At 45.0% G+C, this 17,425-nt stretch overlaps 1 protein-coding gene across 7 annotated transcripts in view; it reads left to right on the top strand.

The window, feature by feature from the left end:
- ACY1 (aminoacylase 1) overlaps positions 1 to 16,429 on the top strand; it is a 39,464-nt gene extending 23,035 nt beyond the window's left edge. For 5 of the 7 annotated variants that reach the window (XM_060271516.1, XM_060271515.1, XM_035106091.2 and 2 more), the window contains 10 exons: positions 1,586 to 1,662; positions 3,217 to 3,306; positions 3,688 to 3,744; positions 6,019 to 6,092; positions 6,355 to 6,404; positions 7,140 to 7,284; positions 8,303 to 8,371; positions 8,698 to 8,777; positions 9,172 to 9,232; positions 9,352 to 16,429. In XM_060271516.1, coding sequence (XP_060127499.1) covers positions 1,586 to 1,662; positions 3,217 to 3,306; positions 3,688 to 3,744; positions 6,019 to 6,092; positions 6,355 to 6,404; positions 7,140 to 7,284; positions 8,303 to 8,371; positions 8,698 to 8,777; positions 9,172 to 9,232; positions 9,352 to 9,516 — 868 coding nt within the window. In that variant the 3' untranslated portion in view covers positions 9,517 to 16,429. The remainder of the gene's footprint in view (positions 1 to 1,585; positions 1,663 to 3,216; positions 3,307 to 3,687; positions 3,745 to 6,018; positions 6,093 to 6,354; positions 6,405 to 7,139; positions 7,285 to 8,302; positions 8,372 to 8,697; positions 8,778 to 9,171; positions 9,233 to 9,351) is intronic. The other 2 variants (XR_009557113.1, XM_060271518.1) reach the window with 2 other exon arrangements.
- Positions 16,430 to 17,425: the final 996 nt, after the last annotated feature.

Below are 17,425 nucleotides of genomic sequence, written 5' to 3'. Positions count from 1 at the left end.
TGTAGAGCAGGCATCCCCAAACTTTGGCCCTCCAGATGTTTTGGAGTACAATTCCCATCTTCCTCGACCACTGGTCCTGTTAGCTAGGGATCATGGGAGTTGTAGGCCAAAACATCTGGAGGGCTGCAGCTTGGGGATGCCGGATGTAGAGTGCTCATTTCAATTAGTGCACTTTAGTGAGTTCAGAAGTCAGTGGAAAACTTAATCCTGATTGGCCAGTGTGCCTTGGGTTAAATGGTAATGGGTTCAGTGGCCCAAAGGTAAACATGAATAGATAGATTGCTAATACACACAAATGCTGCCTGAATAGTATGTGGGTGGTTAAATCCTGCAAGTAGCAAAGTTCTGTATAACTTTTGTAGCAGGGCCGTCTTAAGTATATCGGGCGCCCGGGCGCCATGGTGAGATGATCGCTCCAGCGCCCGCCCCATTTCTCACCACCACCTGGGCTTACCTTAGAGCTGGCCCTGTTTTGTAGCCATTTTGTTTTTATTTTACTACATTATGTACTGCTCAATTACATCGTAAGCAGTATACAAGTAACTCAACACAATAAAAATAAAAGTCATCTAAAACCATAAAATCAGAATTCAGTTAAAATACCTGCTTGAATACAAAAAAGTCTTCAGTAGTCATCGGAAGTCCAACAGGGAGGGGAACTTGTCTGATCTCAACTGGAAGGAAGTTCCATAAAATTAAGCTCACAGTACTGAAGCATGGGCACAGCCAGGATATTTGCTGGGGGGGAGCGCAGACTTTTTTTTGGGGGGCAGAACTGACGTGATTGGTCAGTTAGTTAAGTATTTCTATTGTTTTACTTGATGGGGGGAGGAGGAGAAGCTGCCCCCTGCCCCCTCCTTGGCTACGCCCATGTACTGAATGCACAGCTTCTGGTAGATACAAACTGCATCCGAGCCATGGGGGATCCCTGATGGTGACTCAATGACATCGGTGGTCGGACACGAATCTATGGAACCAGGCAGTCCTTGAGGTATCCTGGATCCAAGTTGTAAAGGCCTTGTAAATTAATATAAGAACCTCGAACCTCTCCCAGTAGCATATAGCCAGTCGGTGCAAGCTTTTGAGAACTGGAGTTGTGTGTTGGCGATAGTCCGTCTGCATCAACACTCTAGCTGCAGCATTTTGCACTAGCTGGAACTTCCAGACCAGGCTCAAGAGTAACCCCACGTAGAGCATATTACCAATGCATGAATTACTGTGACCAAACTATGAGAATGGCCATAGTTGGCGGACTAGCTGTAAAGGCATTCATAGCCACCAAGGCTATCTGAGCCTCCAGCAATAAAGGCAGAACCAGGAGCACCCCCAAATTCTTATTACAGTAATATGTGGTTAATATGAATTGCTTGTCTTGCTCTGCCCTGTATGGTATATCTTAGAAGTCAATGGACTCTTCACATAGTTGCAGTGGCCCCTTCTAGTCGCCACCCCCCAAAAACCCACCCTCCCTTTCCCTCCTTTATCATTCCTGCACCTGTGCATGATCCTGACTGGGTGTAGGGCAAGCATCTCTGGGTTCTCCCAGGGTATTATCAGCCACTAAATAAGGCTCATTTCCTTCCAGGTACATAGAGGCTATCCGGAAACTGAAAGCCGAAGGAAGACAGTTCCCACGTACTGTTCATATGAGTTTTGTCCCAGGTGAGTTAACCAAGGGCTTATTCTTTCCCATTTACTTATATTTCTTGCCCCTAATATTTTCTCCTCCTTCCATATTGATCTCAACCCCTTTGAATGAGCTTTAAAAGGGCTATCCTTCCTCTTTCCTTAGATTTCCCTCCCAAAAGACAGTTGCAGTAGTAGGAGTTCATATCCCTCCTCTCCCCTCTCTCAGCTTATAAATTACACCAGGCAAGTCAACCCAGCCTTTTAATCCCTGCCATACAAACCTTCACTGTATCCACTGTCCTCAATCCCCTCTCAATAACCAGACTCACCCAAAACAAAAGAAAATAAGTCACCACCATCCTTGTGGTCTCCTCTGGTGGTTGTCTGTTTAAGAGATGCTATAGGAGGGGGCTGAGGGGAACCAGAATTTAACACCTGGTAGTGGCGGCGGCAGCTGTTCTTCCTCCACTGCTGGAGGCCGTATGCCTCTGAATACCAGTTGCTGGGAATCACAAGTGCTGTGGCACTCAAGCCTTGCTTGCTGACTTCTCAGAGGCATCTGGTTGGCCATTGTGAGACTAGGCTGTTGGACTAAGTGGGCCTGTAGCCTGATCCAGCTGGGCTTTTCTTTATGTGGTCTTGGAGCTGCCCCAAACAAGGTTTTTGCTTGTACAGTAGATCCTTTTAATAGACAGCCATTCTTGTTCCATCCTTGGAACGCTAGAGGGCACCTGCAGAGGATGCATGTACCACAACCAAGGATTTTGGGCCTGACTGGATGTAAACGGAAGATCTGTGTTCTCCTCTCCTTATGCCCTTTTTGTGGTTAAAAGCAATCGTGGTGCCTCCCAATTTGGGTTGAGACCATGCCACTGGAGGGGTGGGGGTTGAACCCTTTCCCTTCACACTACTTCCATGACTTAATCACTCCCCCCCATCCCCACAAACTGCTGCTATTAACTGCAATATAGGTTCATGTCCCCCTCCCTTCTCTGCAACATATAACCACATAGGTTTGATTCAATAAAAATACATCAGAGGGGATCCAAGCACCGTTCTCCCATGGCATGTTTCTTCTGGCCCTCTGTTGCAGCCCAAGATACTGATACCTGCTATTTCTGCAGCCTTTTCAGTATTAGTACAGTTCTGCAGTTTCCTGGCTCTCCTGAACAGACTGACTGGCTCCTGCTACACAGCAGGAAACAATTCGAACATCACAAATCTCTGTGTCATTGCTAAGGTGGATCATCACTGTGAGCTGAATCACCACAAGTGAAATCCCTCCAGGTTCTCATAGGGAACTGTGAGTTGCCATAAGCCAGGCATCCCCAAACTTCGGCCCTCCAGATGTTTTGGACTACAATTCCCATCTTCCCCAACCACTGGTCCTGTTAGCTAGGGATCATGGGAGTTGTAGGCCAAAACATCTGGAGGGCCGCAGTTTGGGGATGCCTGCCATAAGCTCTTGGGCCCATTTTGACTCTCAAGTGCAGAGAGAGGTGTGGTTGGTCTCTGGAGAATGAAAGCAAAGGTGTTTATGTGGCGATTGGTGATTCACTTACCTGGTCTCTTTCCCCTCCCCTGCAGATGAAGAGATCGGGGGCCACAAGGGGATGGAAATGTTTGTGAAGCGTCCTGAGTTTGCAACCCTTAACGTTGGCTTTGCCTTGGATGAAGGTGAGGCTCCCATCAGGGAAGCTATTTTGGACTTGTATGTAGGAGGGAACCAGCCCGTACATTTTGCTTTACCTTTGTTTCGGTTTATCCTTAGTGATTACCTGGGCATACTTCCTCTCTCATTGCCAGAGAGAGAGAGAGAATGAGATTCTGTTAGTTCACAGGCTTGCTGTCAAAGAAGGGCATACAGTGGTGAAGATTCTTTGTTTTACTGGTGCATGAACTTTGTTTTACTGGTGATGAACTCACTTGCATAAGTTTAATGAATTCTCAGCCACTTTGCCGATGGTCTGTTTCCTGGTCAAAAGGCACTTCAGAAAGCCTACTGTGTCTTCTAGCTAAATGTGTTGTTTGCTAGTTCCATTCTCTCTCTTCCCCCAGGCCTGGCAAACCCAACAGACACTTTCACTGTATTCTATGGCGAAAAATGTCCGTGGTGTGAGTACAATCCGGGATTCCTTCTGTGTTTGTGTGCTTGGATTTTTGTCTCTATTTGTGGTTCCCTCATGGCCACTTCTGGTCTTACATGATGTTTGCTTGCATTTTCAATACAGATCTTGGGAGAGATAATGTCTTTTGAAAGAAAGAATGGTTGAGCCTCTTTCACAGGGAAGTCACGAATTCTTCTGAGTAGTTTCTGGAGTTTTGCCATACCCCTGTCTTCACTGTAAAATAGTCACACATGTTACCCTTCCTAGAGCTTTTGGGGCTTTATGGAGGAGCCAGAGCAGATAATGAGTCCAGCATCCTGTTGAAATTGGTTTGGGACTTCATAATTCTTAGCCACAGCTGTTTTTCACTCTCACAGTAGATTCAAATCTGTGGATTTTTTAGTCACAGTTACATCACTGGAATGAACTTGGAATTTTAAGCCTCCTTCCTTGAGTGGTTTTGTAAAAACCTTGGAATTTTCAGTAACGGCTTGTAACTTGTGAATTCGGATAATTTTGCAGTGAATGTCTGAAAGTCGGCATTCACATGTGAGTGTTAACAGATCATATAAGTGTGATTGCCAGCATTCCCTGCTGTATATCTGTAAAAGGGAGTGGGGATTCATATCAAGGTAACAGGATATCCACCTTTTGTTGGAGATATGAATGGTAACATTGCCATAAAGCTGATTTACTATAGTTTGCTGCCTTTATTTCCCTTCCTAAATGGCTTTGCCTCACATTTTATCCCCTTCACCCATGCTTTCTTTCTGGCTCCCTCTCTTTGGGATAATGCCACAATCCAATGTCTCATCTGCTGGCTTACTGCTATCTCCTATGTTCTTCCTCAATTTATTCCTATGGTGCTCTAGCCCATCCCTGTTGCCCTATTAGTATGATGCCCACAAATGGAAAGAGTTTTATTGTTCATCCATTGATGTGGACAACTGTTAGGGAGATAATGGAGGAAAATCTTATAGGGTCTACTCCATGATAGTAAAAAAGCCCTGCTTTCATAATAATAATAATAATAATAATAATAATAATAATAATAATAATATATTTATACCCCACCCATCTGGCTGGGTTTCCCCAGGCACTCTGGGCGGCTTCCAGCAGAATATTAAAATACAGTGGTACCTCGGTTTATGAACACAATTGGTTCCCGAAGTCTGTTCATAAACTGAAGTGTTCATAAACCGAAGCGAACTTTCCCATTGAAAGTAATGGAAAGTGGATTAATCTGTTCCAGACAGTCCGCGGAGTACTCAACCTGAAGCATACTTAACCTGAAGCATGGGTGTAATTGGTTCCGGAAGTCTGTTCATAAACTGAAGCGTTCATAAACTTTCCCATTGAAAGTAATGGAAAGTGAATTAATCCGTTCCTGCTGGGTCTGCGGCATTCGTAAACCAAAAATTCGTAAACCGAGGTGTTCGTAAACCGAGGTTCCACTGTACAATGATTCATCCAGTATTAAAAGCTTCCCTAAACAGGGCTGCCTTCAGATGTCTTCTAGTCAGTTTATTTCTTTGACATTTGATGGGAGGGAGTTCCACAGGGCGGGCACCACTACCAAGAAGGCCCTCTGCCTGGTTCCCTGTAACTTCGCTTCTCACCAAACATATCCACTCAGAATTTATGCAACAGAGCATTTCTGAATAGTGAGGGGCTTTATACAACTTGGAAACAATTTTTTTCCTTGTACCTACTCTTGACATGGATTCAGGCTATATGGAAACTAGGACAGAGGTATGCGTTCCACCCTTCTTTCTCCATTTGTAGGAATAACCTTTCTGTTTGTCCTTTGAAAATTCACTGTAACACAAAACGTTGCACTACAGTTTGCAATGTGAAGCATTTGCATGCAGTTTTGTTTTCATTTGTTTGGGTGCACTATGTTTTAAAAATGGGGCTCTTAAGTATAGACTATGCCATTTCCCCTCATAAGTTGAGAAACAGTGTATACAATATGGGTGCAAATGATGTGTTCAGCGAGGTTGCAGGGGCTTTTGCAGCAACAGTTCCTGCTGCCGAAGAAACAAGCCCACTATTCAACTGCAGAAGCAGTTTGGCTCGTCAGCCTTGGGGGTCTGTGCAACACTCCAATACTATTCTGTCTTCTTTGTGTATGTTGATCCTTTGGATTATGGCACACTTCCTCAGTCTAAAAGATGTGTTGAACGTGGTTCTCACTTACTGTAGGAGTTGGGCATCAAGGTGTTGCTTTGACTACTTTGCTTATCATTCATGTTTTATGCTTCCTCTGAATACTTTGCAGGGATTAAAGTGAAGGTAGAAGGGAACCCAGGACATGGATCCAGATTCATTGAGAACACAGCTGCTGAAAAGATGGTAAGAGATTAGGAATAGGGGCGAAGTGGCGTGGGAGGCGAGGCTGCTTTTGTTTGGCAGGGGACAGAATTGTTTGCTTAGATCTAAAAGCAATGCCTTCAGCCATCTGAGCTGAGGTCTGTTTTCATAGACCTTTCTTTACCCAAGCCTTTGAGCCTGATGCCATCCAGCTGCTGGGCCACCTTGAAAAACATTTGCTCATTAGAATATGTATCTATGTTTCCATATTGTTGCATTGACTTTTCTGCTTTCTTGCCCATAGCACAGAGTGATTACTTCCTTCCTGGAGTTTAGAGAGCGTGAGAAACAAAGGTGAGGGGGAAAAGGAGCCCCTACAGGAAGCCTGACTGTGTTGGGAAGGGGGCTTCTCCTGACCTTCTCTATGGCTCACTTTTGTTTGCTATTTATTTGGCGACCATTTCTAATATGCAAAGGCCTTTCAGTCCTTAAGTTTGTCCTCGTAACTGAGACAGAGCCCTCCCTTAGGACCGATGCTAGCATTATTCATTGGGCCACATTGATGTGTGACTCATTGCCATCTGCATGGGTTGAGCAACACATCCAGGTTGTCTTAGAGCCCATGAGCAACAACCGTGCTGGGCAAGGGCAGAGAAGCTTTATTGCAGGGAGGGGACGGACCCATGGCCCTCCAGATGTTGTTGGACTACAACTTCCACCAGCTCCAGCCAGCATAGCCAGTGGTGAGGGATGATGGGAGTTGTAGGCCAACTACATCTGGAGGGACACTGGTCCCCTATCCCAGCAATAGTGGCACTCATTGTTCCTGAGTCAAGAAGCTTGCAGTGGAACATGTCTATGTTTCCAAGACCACTTGTAAGCTGCTGTATGAGTCACCTGTCATTTGGACTCCGCTTCTTATGGGTGGGAATGTTAGCTGCTCTGACGATTGAAAATACCCACTGTTCCTACCAATACTTGGAACAGTGATTTTAGCCTCCTGTTTCTTCACCCTTGGGACTTAGGGAGCAATTAAGTGCAGAGTTTCAAAGATGTGGGGTGAAAGTCTTTCTCCCTTGTTTCTTGCAGGTTGAAATCAGAGAAGCACCTTACCTTGGGTGACGTCACTTCCCTCAACCTGACCATGCTCAATGGGGGCATCTCCTTCAATGTGGTCCCTTCTGAGATGTCTGCTGCCTTTGACATCCGCATCCCTCCCACAGTAGATTTAAAGGTACAGTATCTGGCTACTGACAGAAAGGAGGAGGTAGGGGAATGGCGACTAAGTTTCAGGCTGTGGGGTATTGCCTGGAATATGCTTACTGGGAAATGGCTGGGAAGTGTATGTTTATTCTTCCTGCATTGGACTGTGTCACCTAGAGCTCTCGTTCCTAGGCTTCTTGTGTTAAAATTGTTTGAAAGATCCTATAAAATATGACAAAATGTTATATTTTTTTGTCTTGCATTGGTTATCATTGATCACATGGAAGCACCTTGCAACCCTTACTGGTTATGATTAGGAGAATTGAAGGGGCTCATTTCTTTGTCTGTAAGGTACCGCCAAGAGTCTCCCATTCCACTTTTCCTCCTTGCCCTGAAGGATCGTTTCCAGTTGCAGGACCCGCCTTCAGAGGCTGCAAGAGAGGAAGGAGCCAGTTGGGGAAGCAGTTGAGGGAAGCTTCTGAGGTTTGGCATGGTTCAAAGCCAGCATGGATCCTTGGATCAGTGGTTAAGCTTAAGGAGCATTTGATTTTTTACATTTGTGGGGGTAAGAATGGTGGTTAACCATGGCAGGAAGGAGTGCAGAGGATTCTGGGATGAATTAGAAGGACTGTGGGATAAATCGAAAACAGAATCATCCTGAGATCAACTAACCCCTTTTACACCCAACTGATCACTCTGCAGGAGAGAACCCTCTGCAGATACCGTTTCATCAGAAGGTCCTTTCTGTACAATGTATGGTACATTGCCTTTAGCGTGGCAGTACCTGCCCCTTGGAACTCCTTCCTGCTACGTACAGATCAGAGAGACTCTTATTTTTCCAGCACCTATTGAAGACTGTGCTTTCTTAAACAAGCCTTATAAGTTGGGTTAAAAAAAATCCGGTCTGTTATCTGTATTGTATCTGAAATGACTTTTATATGTTTTTACTGTTGATGTTTTTATTGTTAAACAGATTCAAGATGTTTCACAGGAAGCAATTCCTGTATGAAATAAATAACACTCCATGTTGCTTTGTTTCTGCTCTGCAGGCATTTGAGGAGCAGCTCACAGCCTGGTGCCGGGCAGCTGGGGAAGGTGTTAGCTATGAGTTCCACCAGGTAACTGTGGAGACGAGGGAATATTCCAGCAGCCTGTTGCCACCCCCTTAGATCTAGGCGCATAGCTCAGTTCCTGGCTTATGGCTACATGTCCGCCTGTGCTGCTGCTGCTGCAGCTGCTGCTGCCTCTCTCTCTCCCTCTCTCCTCCATCTCCCTCTTGGGCCTCTCCTCTCTCAATATGGCTGCCCTTCTGTTCTGCCTTGTCTCCCCCAACCTCTCGCACTCCTGCTGCTGCTTCTGCCGAGCCCTTGCCACAAGTCTCCTGCACTGTAGGTGCCCTGTTGCCTCCTCCAAGCTTCACCCTCTACCCTTTTCTTTGGGCTAGAAATACACGGATCAGTCGGTGACCTCCACAGAGGAATCTGACCCCTGGTGGAAGGCGTTCAGTGGCACCTGCAGGGACATGTGAGTAAGAATTCCCCCCATTCTCACACGCACTCTTCTGAAGACACCTGTGGAGGCTGGTGGCTGTTTCCACCTGCCAGACACAGAAGGAACTGTAAACACAGCATCATTTTGGAGGGAGGGGTGTTGTGAGGGGGGAAACCTAACATTCAAGGCATTCAGAAAAAAAAGACTCCCCTAGGGATCAGTATGGAGAAAAAGGAGAGTGGCCATTTACCCTCACCCTTCCCAACGTCTCCCATTCTGTTCATCCGAGGCACCCTGTGCTCTGTTTTTAAAAATTCTCACCATCTGAATCCCGCCTTCAGACAGCATGGAGCCTCCTTGGCAGGAGAAAGTAAAGGCTAGCTTAGCAATGGGAGCTCCCCTGTCATAGTATCTCTGTCTTTGTCAGGAACTTGAAGCTGCAATGCGAGATCTTCCCTGCTGCCACAGACAGCCGCTATATCAGAGCGGTGAGTGCAAGTGCATTTCCTCTGCGCATTTATATTGTCATTTGATTTCTCCCAGTACTTTGGTTGAGCTTCTCCTGTCTCCTCTTCCCCCTCCTCCTCCTCCTCCCACTGTGTTGCAGGCAGGACACCCGGCTATCGGCTTCTCCCCAATGAACCGCACCCCTGTGCTGTTGCATGACCACAACGAGTTCCTGAATGAGCAGGTCTTCCTTCGCGGGATTGAGATCTACGCCCACCTCATCGCTGCACTGGCCAGTGTCCTTCCCCTGCAAGCAGAGGCCTGAATAGGGGCAGGCAGAGCAGAAGGCAGCAGTCCAAGGGAGAGAGAAACCAAAGAAAGAGAAAGGGAGAGAGAGAAGCTGAAAACCTGCATTGCTTCCTATTTTGAGACGGGACCCTGCTAGAGGGGACATAGGCCTTAGATGTTTTGATTGAGGGCTAGGGCTTGCTGAGATCACACCCAAAGCAGACTGTTGCATTCCAGCATCCCTGAGTGGTACACAAGGGGGGCAAAGCATGTTGGAAGCAGAAACGTACACTTCCACCAGTACATATAAAGTGGGGCTCTGTAGGTGTCGGCAACTGTTTCTCTGCTCCTTACCAAAGCACTTACAGTCAAGACCCTTGTTTGCACAGTTCCTGCATCAGGTCCCAGAGCTCCAGCTCTTTATCACCACCAGCTACCCATGTTAAGTTTTAAAGGATAATCCTCAAGCACCAGGTTTGTAGGACTGAGGTTCTCACCGCTGAGGTTTCTTGGGTTTTGTGGCAGAGCGTTATTGCCTTATCACTGGCTCCTTTTGCCGCTTCTCCCGTTAACACCAATGCTGCACTCTTCTGCCACGTGATTCCCTTCTCCACATACCAAACCCAAGGCCAAAGCAACTGGAAAAGCAGGGTAAATTCTAAGCTGCAGGATTAATCGAGCTCCCCCTGGTTCCCTCTTCCCTTTTGCGGGTTGATGCTATTGACACCTAGCTGGTTTTCTCCGCTGCAAGGCATGCCTAGTTCTCAAAGATCCAGCAATCTCAAATTTTCAGTGGGAGTCCAGGCATCATGGAAAAGCCTTGATTCTACCTCCATTATATCCTGTATGGCGTTGGGCAAATCACACACTCTCCCTGTGCCCCTCACTTGTAGAGGGGCATGGAATGTTGCCACGCGTTTTGAGATCATCCTATAGAACTTGATTAAGTTGAAGGAAAAGGCAGGTTTGCTGAGGGAGATAGTCATTAATATTGCCTTACTGGGAACCTGCCTTCCCCACACACCAAAGTAGGATTGGCATGGGGATGGATGCCATCCCTCTGGATTTTCACTCTTTGGGACTTAGCAGCAGAGGTGCTGGCTGCAGCATGGTGCCTTAACTTTCTGTTGAACTGTAACGAGTTACTGCTGACACTTGCCATGCCCATGCAGGTAAGAGTTGGGTGAACAAGATTCAGCCATAAAGGACAGCCATCTCCTCCCCGCCCCAGAATGCTCCAAGGGAACAACATTACTTTATGATGCTTTTAGCAAAACTTGCCCTTGCTTGGAAAGATCGTTTTTCACATTATGCCACAATATAATTCCTTATCCTCAGGTTTACATGACATTTGATAACATCATCTGGAATTGCCAGCAAATTCCCTAGAAACTATACTCACAATCGCTAACGTTGTAGATCAACATGTACTTAAGTAATGAGGAATACCTGCCCCTTCATCTCCCTGTTATCCGCATGTGACTTGAGCAATAGATTGGATAAAAGCATGATGCTTTAATTTGACACATGTCCTTGCTAGTACGGTATCAGTAAAATATCATCCACTGAAGTATATAATGGGGAAGAAAATGGGTTTCACTTTAAGTCTCGTTTCCCAAAATGCCCCGATGCCAGAGTAGGCCTATAAACCAGGATACTTTTAAAAAGCCTAAAGAAAAACAAAAATGCAAGATGCTTGTTTTACAACTCAATCCTAAGCATGTTTGGCAATAACTCCCACTGTTTTCAGTGAGGCTTACTCTTTGGTAAGTGTTCACAAGATTGCTGCCTTGGACAAAGAGTTACCTTTATGAATGGCAATATGAGAAGTTAGTGAATACATAAAGTAAATATCCTGATACGATCCTCCTCTTGGCAAGTGGGAACTGTATGTACATCTGCACCAGTAAACCTATGTTTACCTATGTTTATAGAGCTGCCTTGATGTTCATCCCCATAATATCACCCCTTTATGGAGGTATATATTGCCCCTCCTCTCAAATAAGTTTAGTGGGGGGGGGAGGAGAAACAGCAAGTGGTTGTTTGAATCCCAAAGGGGTGTTGCCTCTGGGATTCAAGGTGCCACGTCCCATCCCAAGTAAATTTATTTGACAGTTTTAAGTGCTGCTGCTTTGTGGAGCAAAAAACCCTAATAGTGGCACAGACTGCATAGCCCGCAATGTCTGCATTGCACAGGAGGAGGAGCCCTGCCACTCTTGCACTGTTGTTTTTGCTCTCATTTGAGAAAGGTTCACCCCCCACCCCCCGAGCCATCCTGGGAAAAGTGCAGGGAGCGTGTAGCTCCCTGCATTGCACAAGCTGCTTCCTCTGGTGGGGAAAGGGAGGCGCTGCTTGCAAGGTGGAGCATCCCTGTTCTCCTCCCTCTTAGCTTATTAAGTAAGGTATATGGAACCTGGCAATACAGCATATGTAGTATGTCACATTGAATAATGCTTACCTTGAAAGTGCGCAATCAACCAGTAAGTTCTCCTCTGCAAGTGCCATTAAACTTCCTGATGGTTTGTGCTGATTGTGTCTACATCTCCCTATCGCCTTGTAAGCACACCTTTTCACAGGTAGAAGCCCTAAATGTGCATTGCTTCCACCATAAGGTCATAGCTGCCAAGTTTTCCCTTTTCTCGCGAGGAAGCCTATTCAGCATAAGGGAAAATCCCTTAAAATAAGGGATAACTTGGCAGCTATGCATAAGGTGCATATCTCAGCATATATATATTTTATTCACATTGAGAAGATTAAGTACTGCAGGCCAACAAAAAAATGTAAATGTGTGTAAGGCATGAATATGGAGATAATTAACATGATCATTGAATCCTGAGAGTTGTTCTACATTCCCCTGTGGATTATGTATAAGGGCTTGTTTGTTGGGGTTTTGAGAGTTTAACACTTGGCCCTCTGTAGTCTTAAATTATCTAATCTGCTTGCTGGCTAAACGAAAATAATAACAAGCTTGTTCCGATTTAGAAACGTTAGAAAACTTCAAATTTGCTTACAGTATTCCATGTCAAAAGGCCAGAAATATACAGACACGATTTTAAAACAAAAATAGGACGAAGGTATTAAAATATATTCAGATTTCAAAAACTCAAAATGTGTTCAGTTTTGTTGAGGTGATAAAATGTTCCTTGAGGATGTGGGACCATAACTTCTTTGTTTTCCACCAGATGGCACCCTACACCTGACTTATCTTCTGGAAAAGGCTGATTCCCACTTTACAAGGCACTATCTGCATTGTAGTGTTTGCTGCAGTTTGCTGCAGAAAGGGGCAGTGCAAATCCTTAAGTACTTGGCTGCTGGCTGCTGCTGTTTTATCCATTTCTTTTTGGTTTCAGGAATCACGTTGGCAAACATGCTCAAAGAGGAGAGTTTTTAGAGTACGTCACAAGTTTCAAAGCACAGATAGCATTTATCCAGCAATTTTGAATGAATATGAAATGACTGAACTGATTAGTATTGTGCTTACTAATTAAGGAGGAGATTGGGGAAGAAAAGGATATACCCACTGCAGTTATAAAGCAAATATGTAAAGGGTGTGGGGGAAGGCCAGAGGATGATCTGCTATGCTTCCCACTTTTCCCCTGAGAAGCCCATGCAGGGAGGCATATGCCCGCTGGACTAGAGGATTGATTTGGTTATTCCTGTGTTAGTAAAAGAAACAAGCAGAAAACCCTAACATTGTGTCCTTGAATGGACATCAGTGGCCCACAAATGGATGCACAGGGGGAGATGAAATAGCTTTCATTTGAAATGTTCACATTGTGAGAGTCATGACATAAAAGTATGCTGAATTGGTAACAAAAATTCGTTTAAAAAGAAGAAGAAGCTGCCAGTGGCTGGTTTCAGTGTGAAATGCACACAGCAGAGTATGCCCTGTACTCTGCCACATCTGTATTATGAACCTGGAAAGGGATGTGAAGGCAAAAGCATTAAGCACCGGTCCCTCTAAAGCAAAATGGAAAGAACTTCAGCAAAGATGTCGTAAGACACTGAAAGAAGCAGGCAGTGATCGTTTCAAGTCTGTCACTTTGGTAGCAGTGGGGAGAAACCCCTGATATGATTATACCAGGGGGTGGAATACTTCTAGCTATACACATACAATATTCTTGAGATCTAAACTAGTTGAAAACACTTGGAGGAAGGGGGAAAGATCCTGGAATAACTGTGGTCAACTTGTGGGAAACATCCACTCAATTTGCTGCAGCTGTCAAAAAAGCAAAACCAAATGTTGGAGACCACTAGGGAGAGCTTGGTGGAGAACCACAGTACTCTTGTGTTGTTGCTCTGCGCGCTGTTACGGTTCCTCTGATCAGCGCATCTGGTACTGGCTAAAGAAACAACTGTGCCTTGGGGAGATGGCTGGTCTGACTCTGTAATGGTGTTCTTGTATATGCATTTGAATCTGCTTCTCAATACACTGTACAGGTAGACAGGGCATGCTCAGAACCCAATAATATCTGGTGGGGGTGTTGTTCAAAGAATATGAAACACAGGTGTGATCAAAGCCTCCTGGAATAGATACAGCCCAGTCACATCTGGGACTTGACCTGGATCAAGTTGGGCCCCAAAGCTTGTATGTCACGCTGGACATTTTCTCCCGCCAGATAAATCAAGCCAGGTGTGGAGTGGCATAATTCTGACTTGCACTTCTTACGCCACAGTGCAAACATCCACATGGTGCAATGAGATGCTTGGGAAAGGGCATCACATGGGAACAGCATGGTTTCCCTCTTCGGAGGGATAGTTGTTTCCACAACAGCCTGTTGAGGTTGCGTGCAAATATTTGCAGAAGCCCCCTTACTCTGCCGCCCTGCTGTCTCCTCTCCACTCAAAACACAACAGCAAGCGGAATAACTTAAAGGCAGCCGTCAAAATTGAAATCAGATGAAATGCAAAAATATTATGCTTTGGGTCTGAACTTTCCCTCTCCTCACAAATGAGATCCACGTCTCGCAAGGCAGGGGCTCTCTCTTGGGGGCCCCAAACCTGCTCAACCTGATAGAAAATGATGAGTGAGCAATTGCGATGACAGGTACAATGGGGTGAGATGGATTAGCAGTGGGGCAGGTCTCAATAGTTCAGCTCAATTTCTTGAAGTCAAGATTGTCATGCATCTTAACCCCTTAAGGAGATGGCACAGGGTCTATCTCCAGTCTGTTTCTTCCTATGCCAAAGATGCAGTTGGCCAATAACTAATCCCATTGCCTGATTATTGCTGGGTCTTATGAGGAAAAATGAGAGCTCTCCAGGGGGAATTCGCCAGAACTCAATTCAGACACCTCTCAGGTGGGTGCCATTGCCATTCTAAGAGGAGGAGGAGTTCATGGTGAGTTCCGGCACCTCTTTCCCCAGAAAAATAGCACTGGAGATGAGGATTCTGGATTAGTCCCGTCCAGAAAAATAGCACTGGAGATGAGGATTCTGAATTAGTCCTGTCTCAAAAGAAGCCTAACCTAGCTGAAAAGTTTAGTGTTTCAGCTTCCTTTTTTCACCTTGGCAAACCTGTTATGGAATATTAATATAGAAGAATGCTATAGTTTGAAGTTGAGCCAGTGGTGCAATTCTCAGGGCCAAAAGCAACCATTAATTTGATTAATAGATTTATATTTCGTGACATAGTGGTATCCAGTGAATAGGGGGGTTTATTGCATTACAAAGCATCTATTAACATTTCTTAATCCAGGCAATGTGCTGAAGTTGGTTTCACAAAAAGAAATTATTTATCCATATTACCGACAAAGGAAATTATTTTCATTCAATAGTTTAAAAATGGCACCTCTGTTCGGAGTAACTGGGAACTGGATAAAAAAAAGGATACAACCATATTTACTAAGGAATAAGCTGCACCAACACCTTGGGACTGACTTCTGTGCAAACAAGCATAGCATCATATTGCATATGTTAAGTTAAAAGCAAGTCAGTTTACCAACTTAAAACACCACCATTTTCTCAGATTAAAGATGTTCATTTGTATTTGTTACATATATTAGTTTCAGGCATGGCAGGAGGAGGGTACCAGATTTACGTATGGAAGCATGCATGGGAGTGGGGACTGAATTCAGCTCAGTCTCTACAGCCCACTTTTGACATGTGGGTGAGGCTGCCTACGAGGCTGCATACGAGGTCAGGTGATACTTCCTCTGCAACCCTGGTTTGAATCCAAGCTGTGTCTGCAAAGATTCCTGCTGAAAGTGGGGCTTGCCTTTATTGATTGATTTAGCACCAAATACAAGCTCTGCTTTCAAGAGGGATTGACTCCACTTGGGGACTTCGCTTGGGAGCCTCCAGCTGGAGCTGATCCCAGTGGGATTTGCAGTTGGAGTTGGATTTAAGCAGCACCAAATGAAACCTCGTTGCCAAAGGAACAATTGATGCAGCTGTGCAGTCCCAGTGGTTCGTTGGCAGATACTGCTTTACCTCTCCTGAACCTGATTAGTCAGATCATGTCTGGTAAGTGACAGGTGGGTGTGGCCAGCTGAAAATAGCTGCATGGCATGCATAGAGTGGGGGGTGGGACTTGCAAGCTTCCATGGTAATCTACTTAACCTGTTCCTTCCCACCTATCCTGCTTCTCAACTAGTTGTTGGCTCTTCTCCAAGCATGACTGGCTAGCTGACTCCCAAGGAGCCCAGAGAAACACACAAATGTGTCTGTTTTTCAAGGGAGCAGGGCAGTATTCAAGCCCTGTGGGCTGGGAGCAAACATTATCCCATTTGCCCTGAAATTAGTGAGGTTTTTTTAGCCATGAAAAGCAAGAGAAGTTTTTGAAAATACAACATTAACTACAATGCCTCTAGCTTCTCCTGTTTCATTTGATGACCAACACTGTAATAATAAACAACTTTTTGAATTGCATCAAGTACATTCATTCCATGTAATTTATGGTGATTGCATGGATGCTAAGGAAGTCAGGCCCTTACACCTTTAATAGTTTTGTAAAAGTGGAAATTTCAGTAGGTGCAGTGTTTCTACCCCCTCCTCTTGCCTGATAAAATTCCCTCTTCTATGCAGTGATTAAAAGTACAAGGACCCTTTTCATCTGGTCTACCTAGCGGTGATTGCTGAGCCCCTTTTCATCCCCAGCTTGCTTCCAGAAGTGTATGTGAAAATGGAAGGTAATCTCACATTACATTTAATACTAAATGCCTCACTGTTGCATATGAGGATTTGTTTGTTTATACTGCTGCTCTGCACACTATTGCCTCCTTATAATGTTACGACTCATCCCTATTCCTTCACCATACTTAACCACAGACTGCTCTGTTTAAGCTTCCCTGTAGTGAATATATGTCCCACTGAGTGACCAGTTCAGACCTTATATCTTCAGCCTATTGAAATAAGGCCCCTGGGCAATAATTCTGAATGCAAGAGCTTCTAGTGTGGCTTAGCCATCTCTTTGGTATATATTTTGCATATTAACTTGTTTTTGGATCACAGTTGAGAGTATAAGACTGATGATTGGGAGCAGGAAACATTTTGAAATATTTCATTGATTCAGCAGGGAAGAGAAACCTGAAGAAAGTTTGGGGTAGGAATCAGCTGGCTGCCAGATGACTCTACCACCAAAGCCACAGGGCCCTTGCCTCTGGAATTACTAGCCAAATAAACCTCTGGCTTAGAGCACTGGTGATTAGCTAGGCCTAGCATTAAGAATTGTTGAGCAGTGAAAAGGGCATTCACCGAGAATAACAACTGGGAAGCTAACCTCTCCTAGCTAAAACTAACTGTGAGGGATTCCATGCTGTGAAGGTGGCAACTAGATTAACTGTGTAGATAATGGTTGTGTGTAGTTAAGCTACTGTAGCTCATCTCCATGAACTGAATGGGTTTGCTCTCTCTGTACATGAAAGATAAGCTATTGTGCTGTTTGTAAACGATGATACCTAATGTGGAAAAGGTGCCCACAATTCACAAAGGTGTAGTAAGAAATT

Source organism: Zootoca vivipara, chromosome 2, assembly GCF_963506605.1.
Source record: "Zootoca vivipara chromosome 2, rZooViv1.1, whole genome shotgun sequence".
Classification (NCBI taxonomy): domain Eukaryota; kingdom Metazoa; phylum Chordata; class Lepidosauria; order Squamata; family Lacertidae; genus Zootoca; species Zootoca vivipara.
This window is presented reverse-complemented; position numbering and strand designations above follow the sequence as displayed.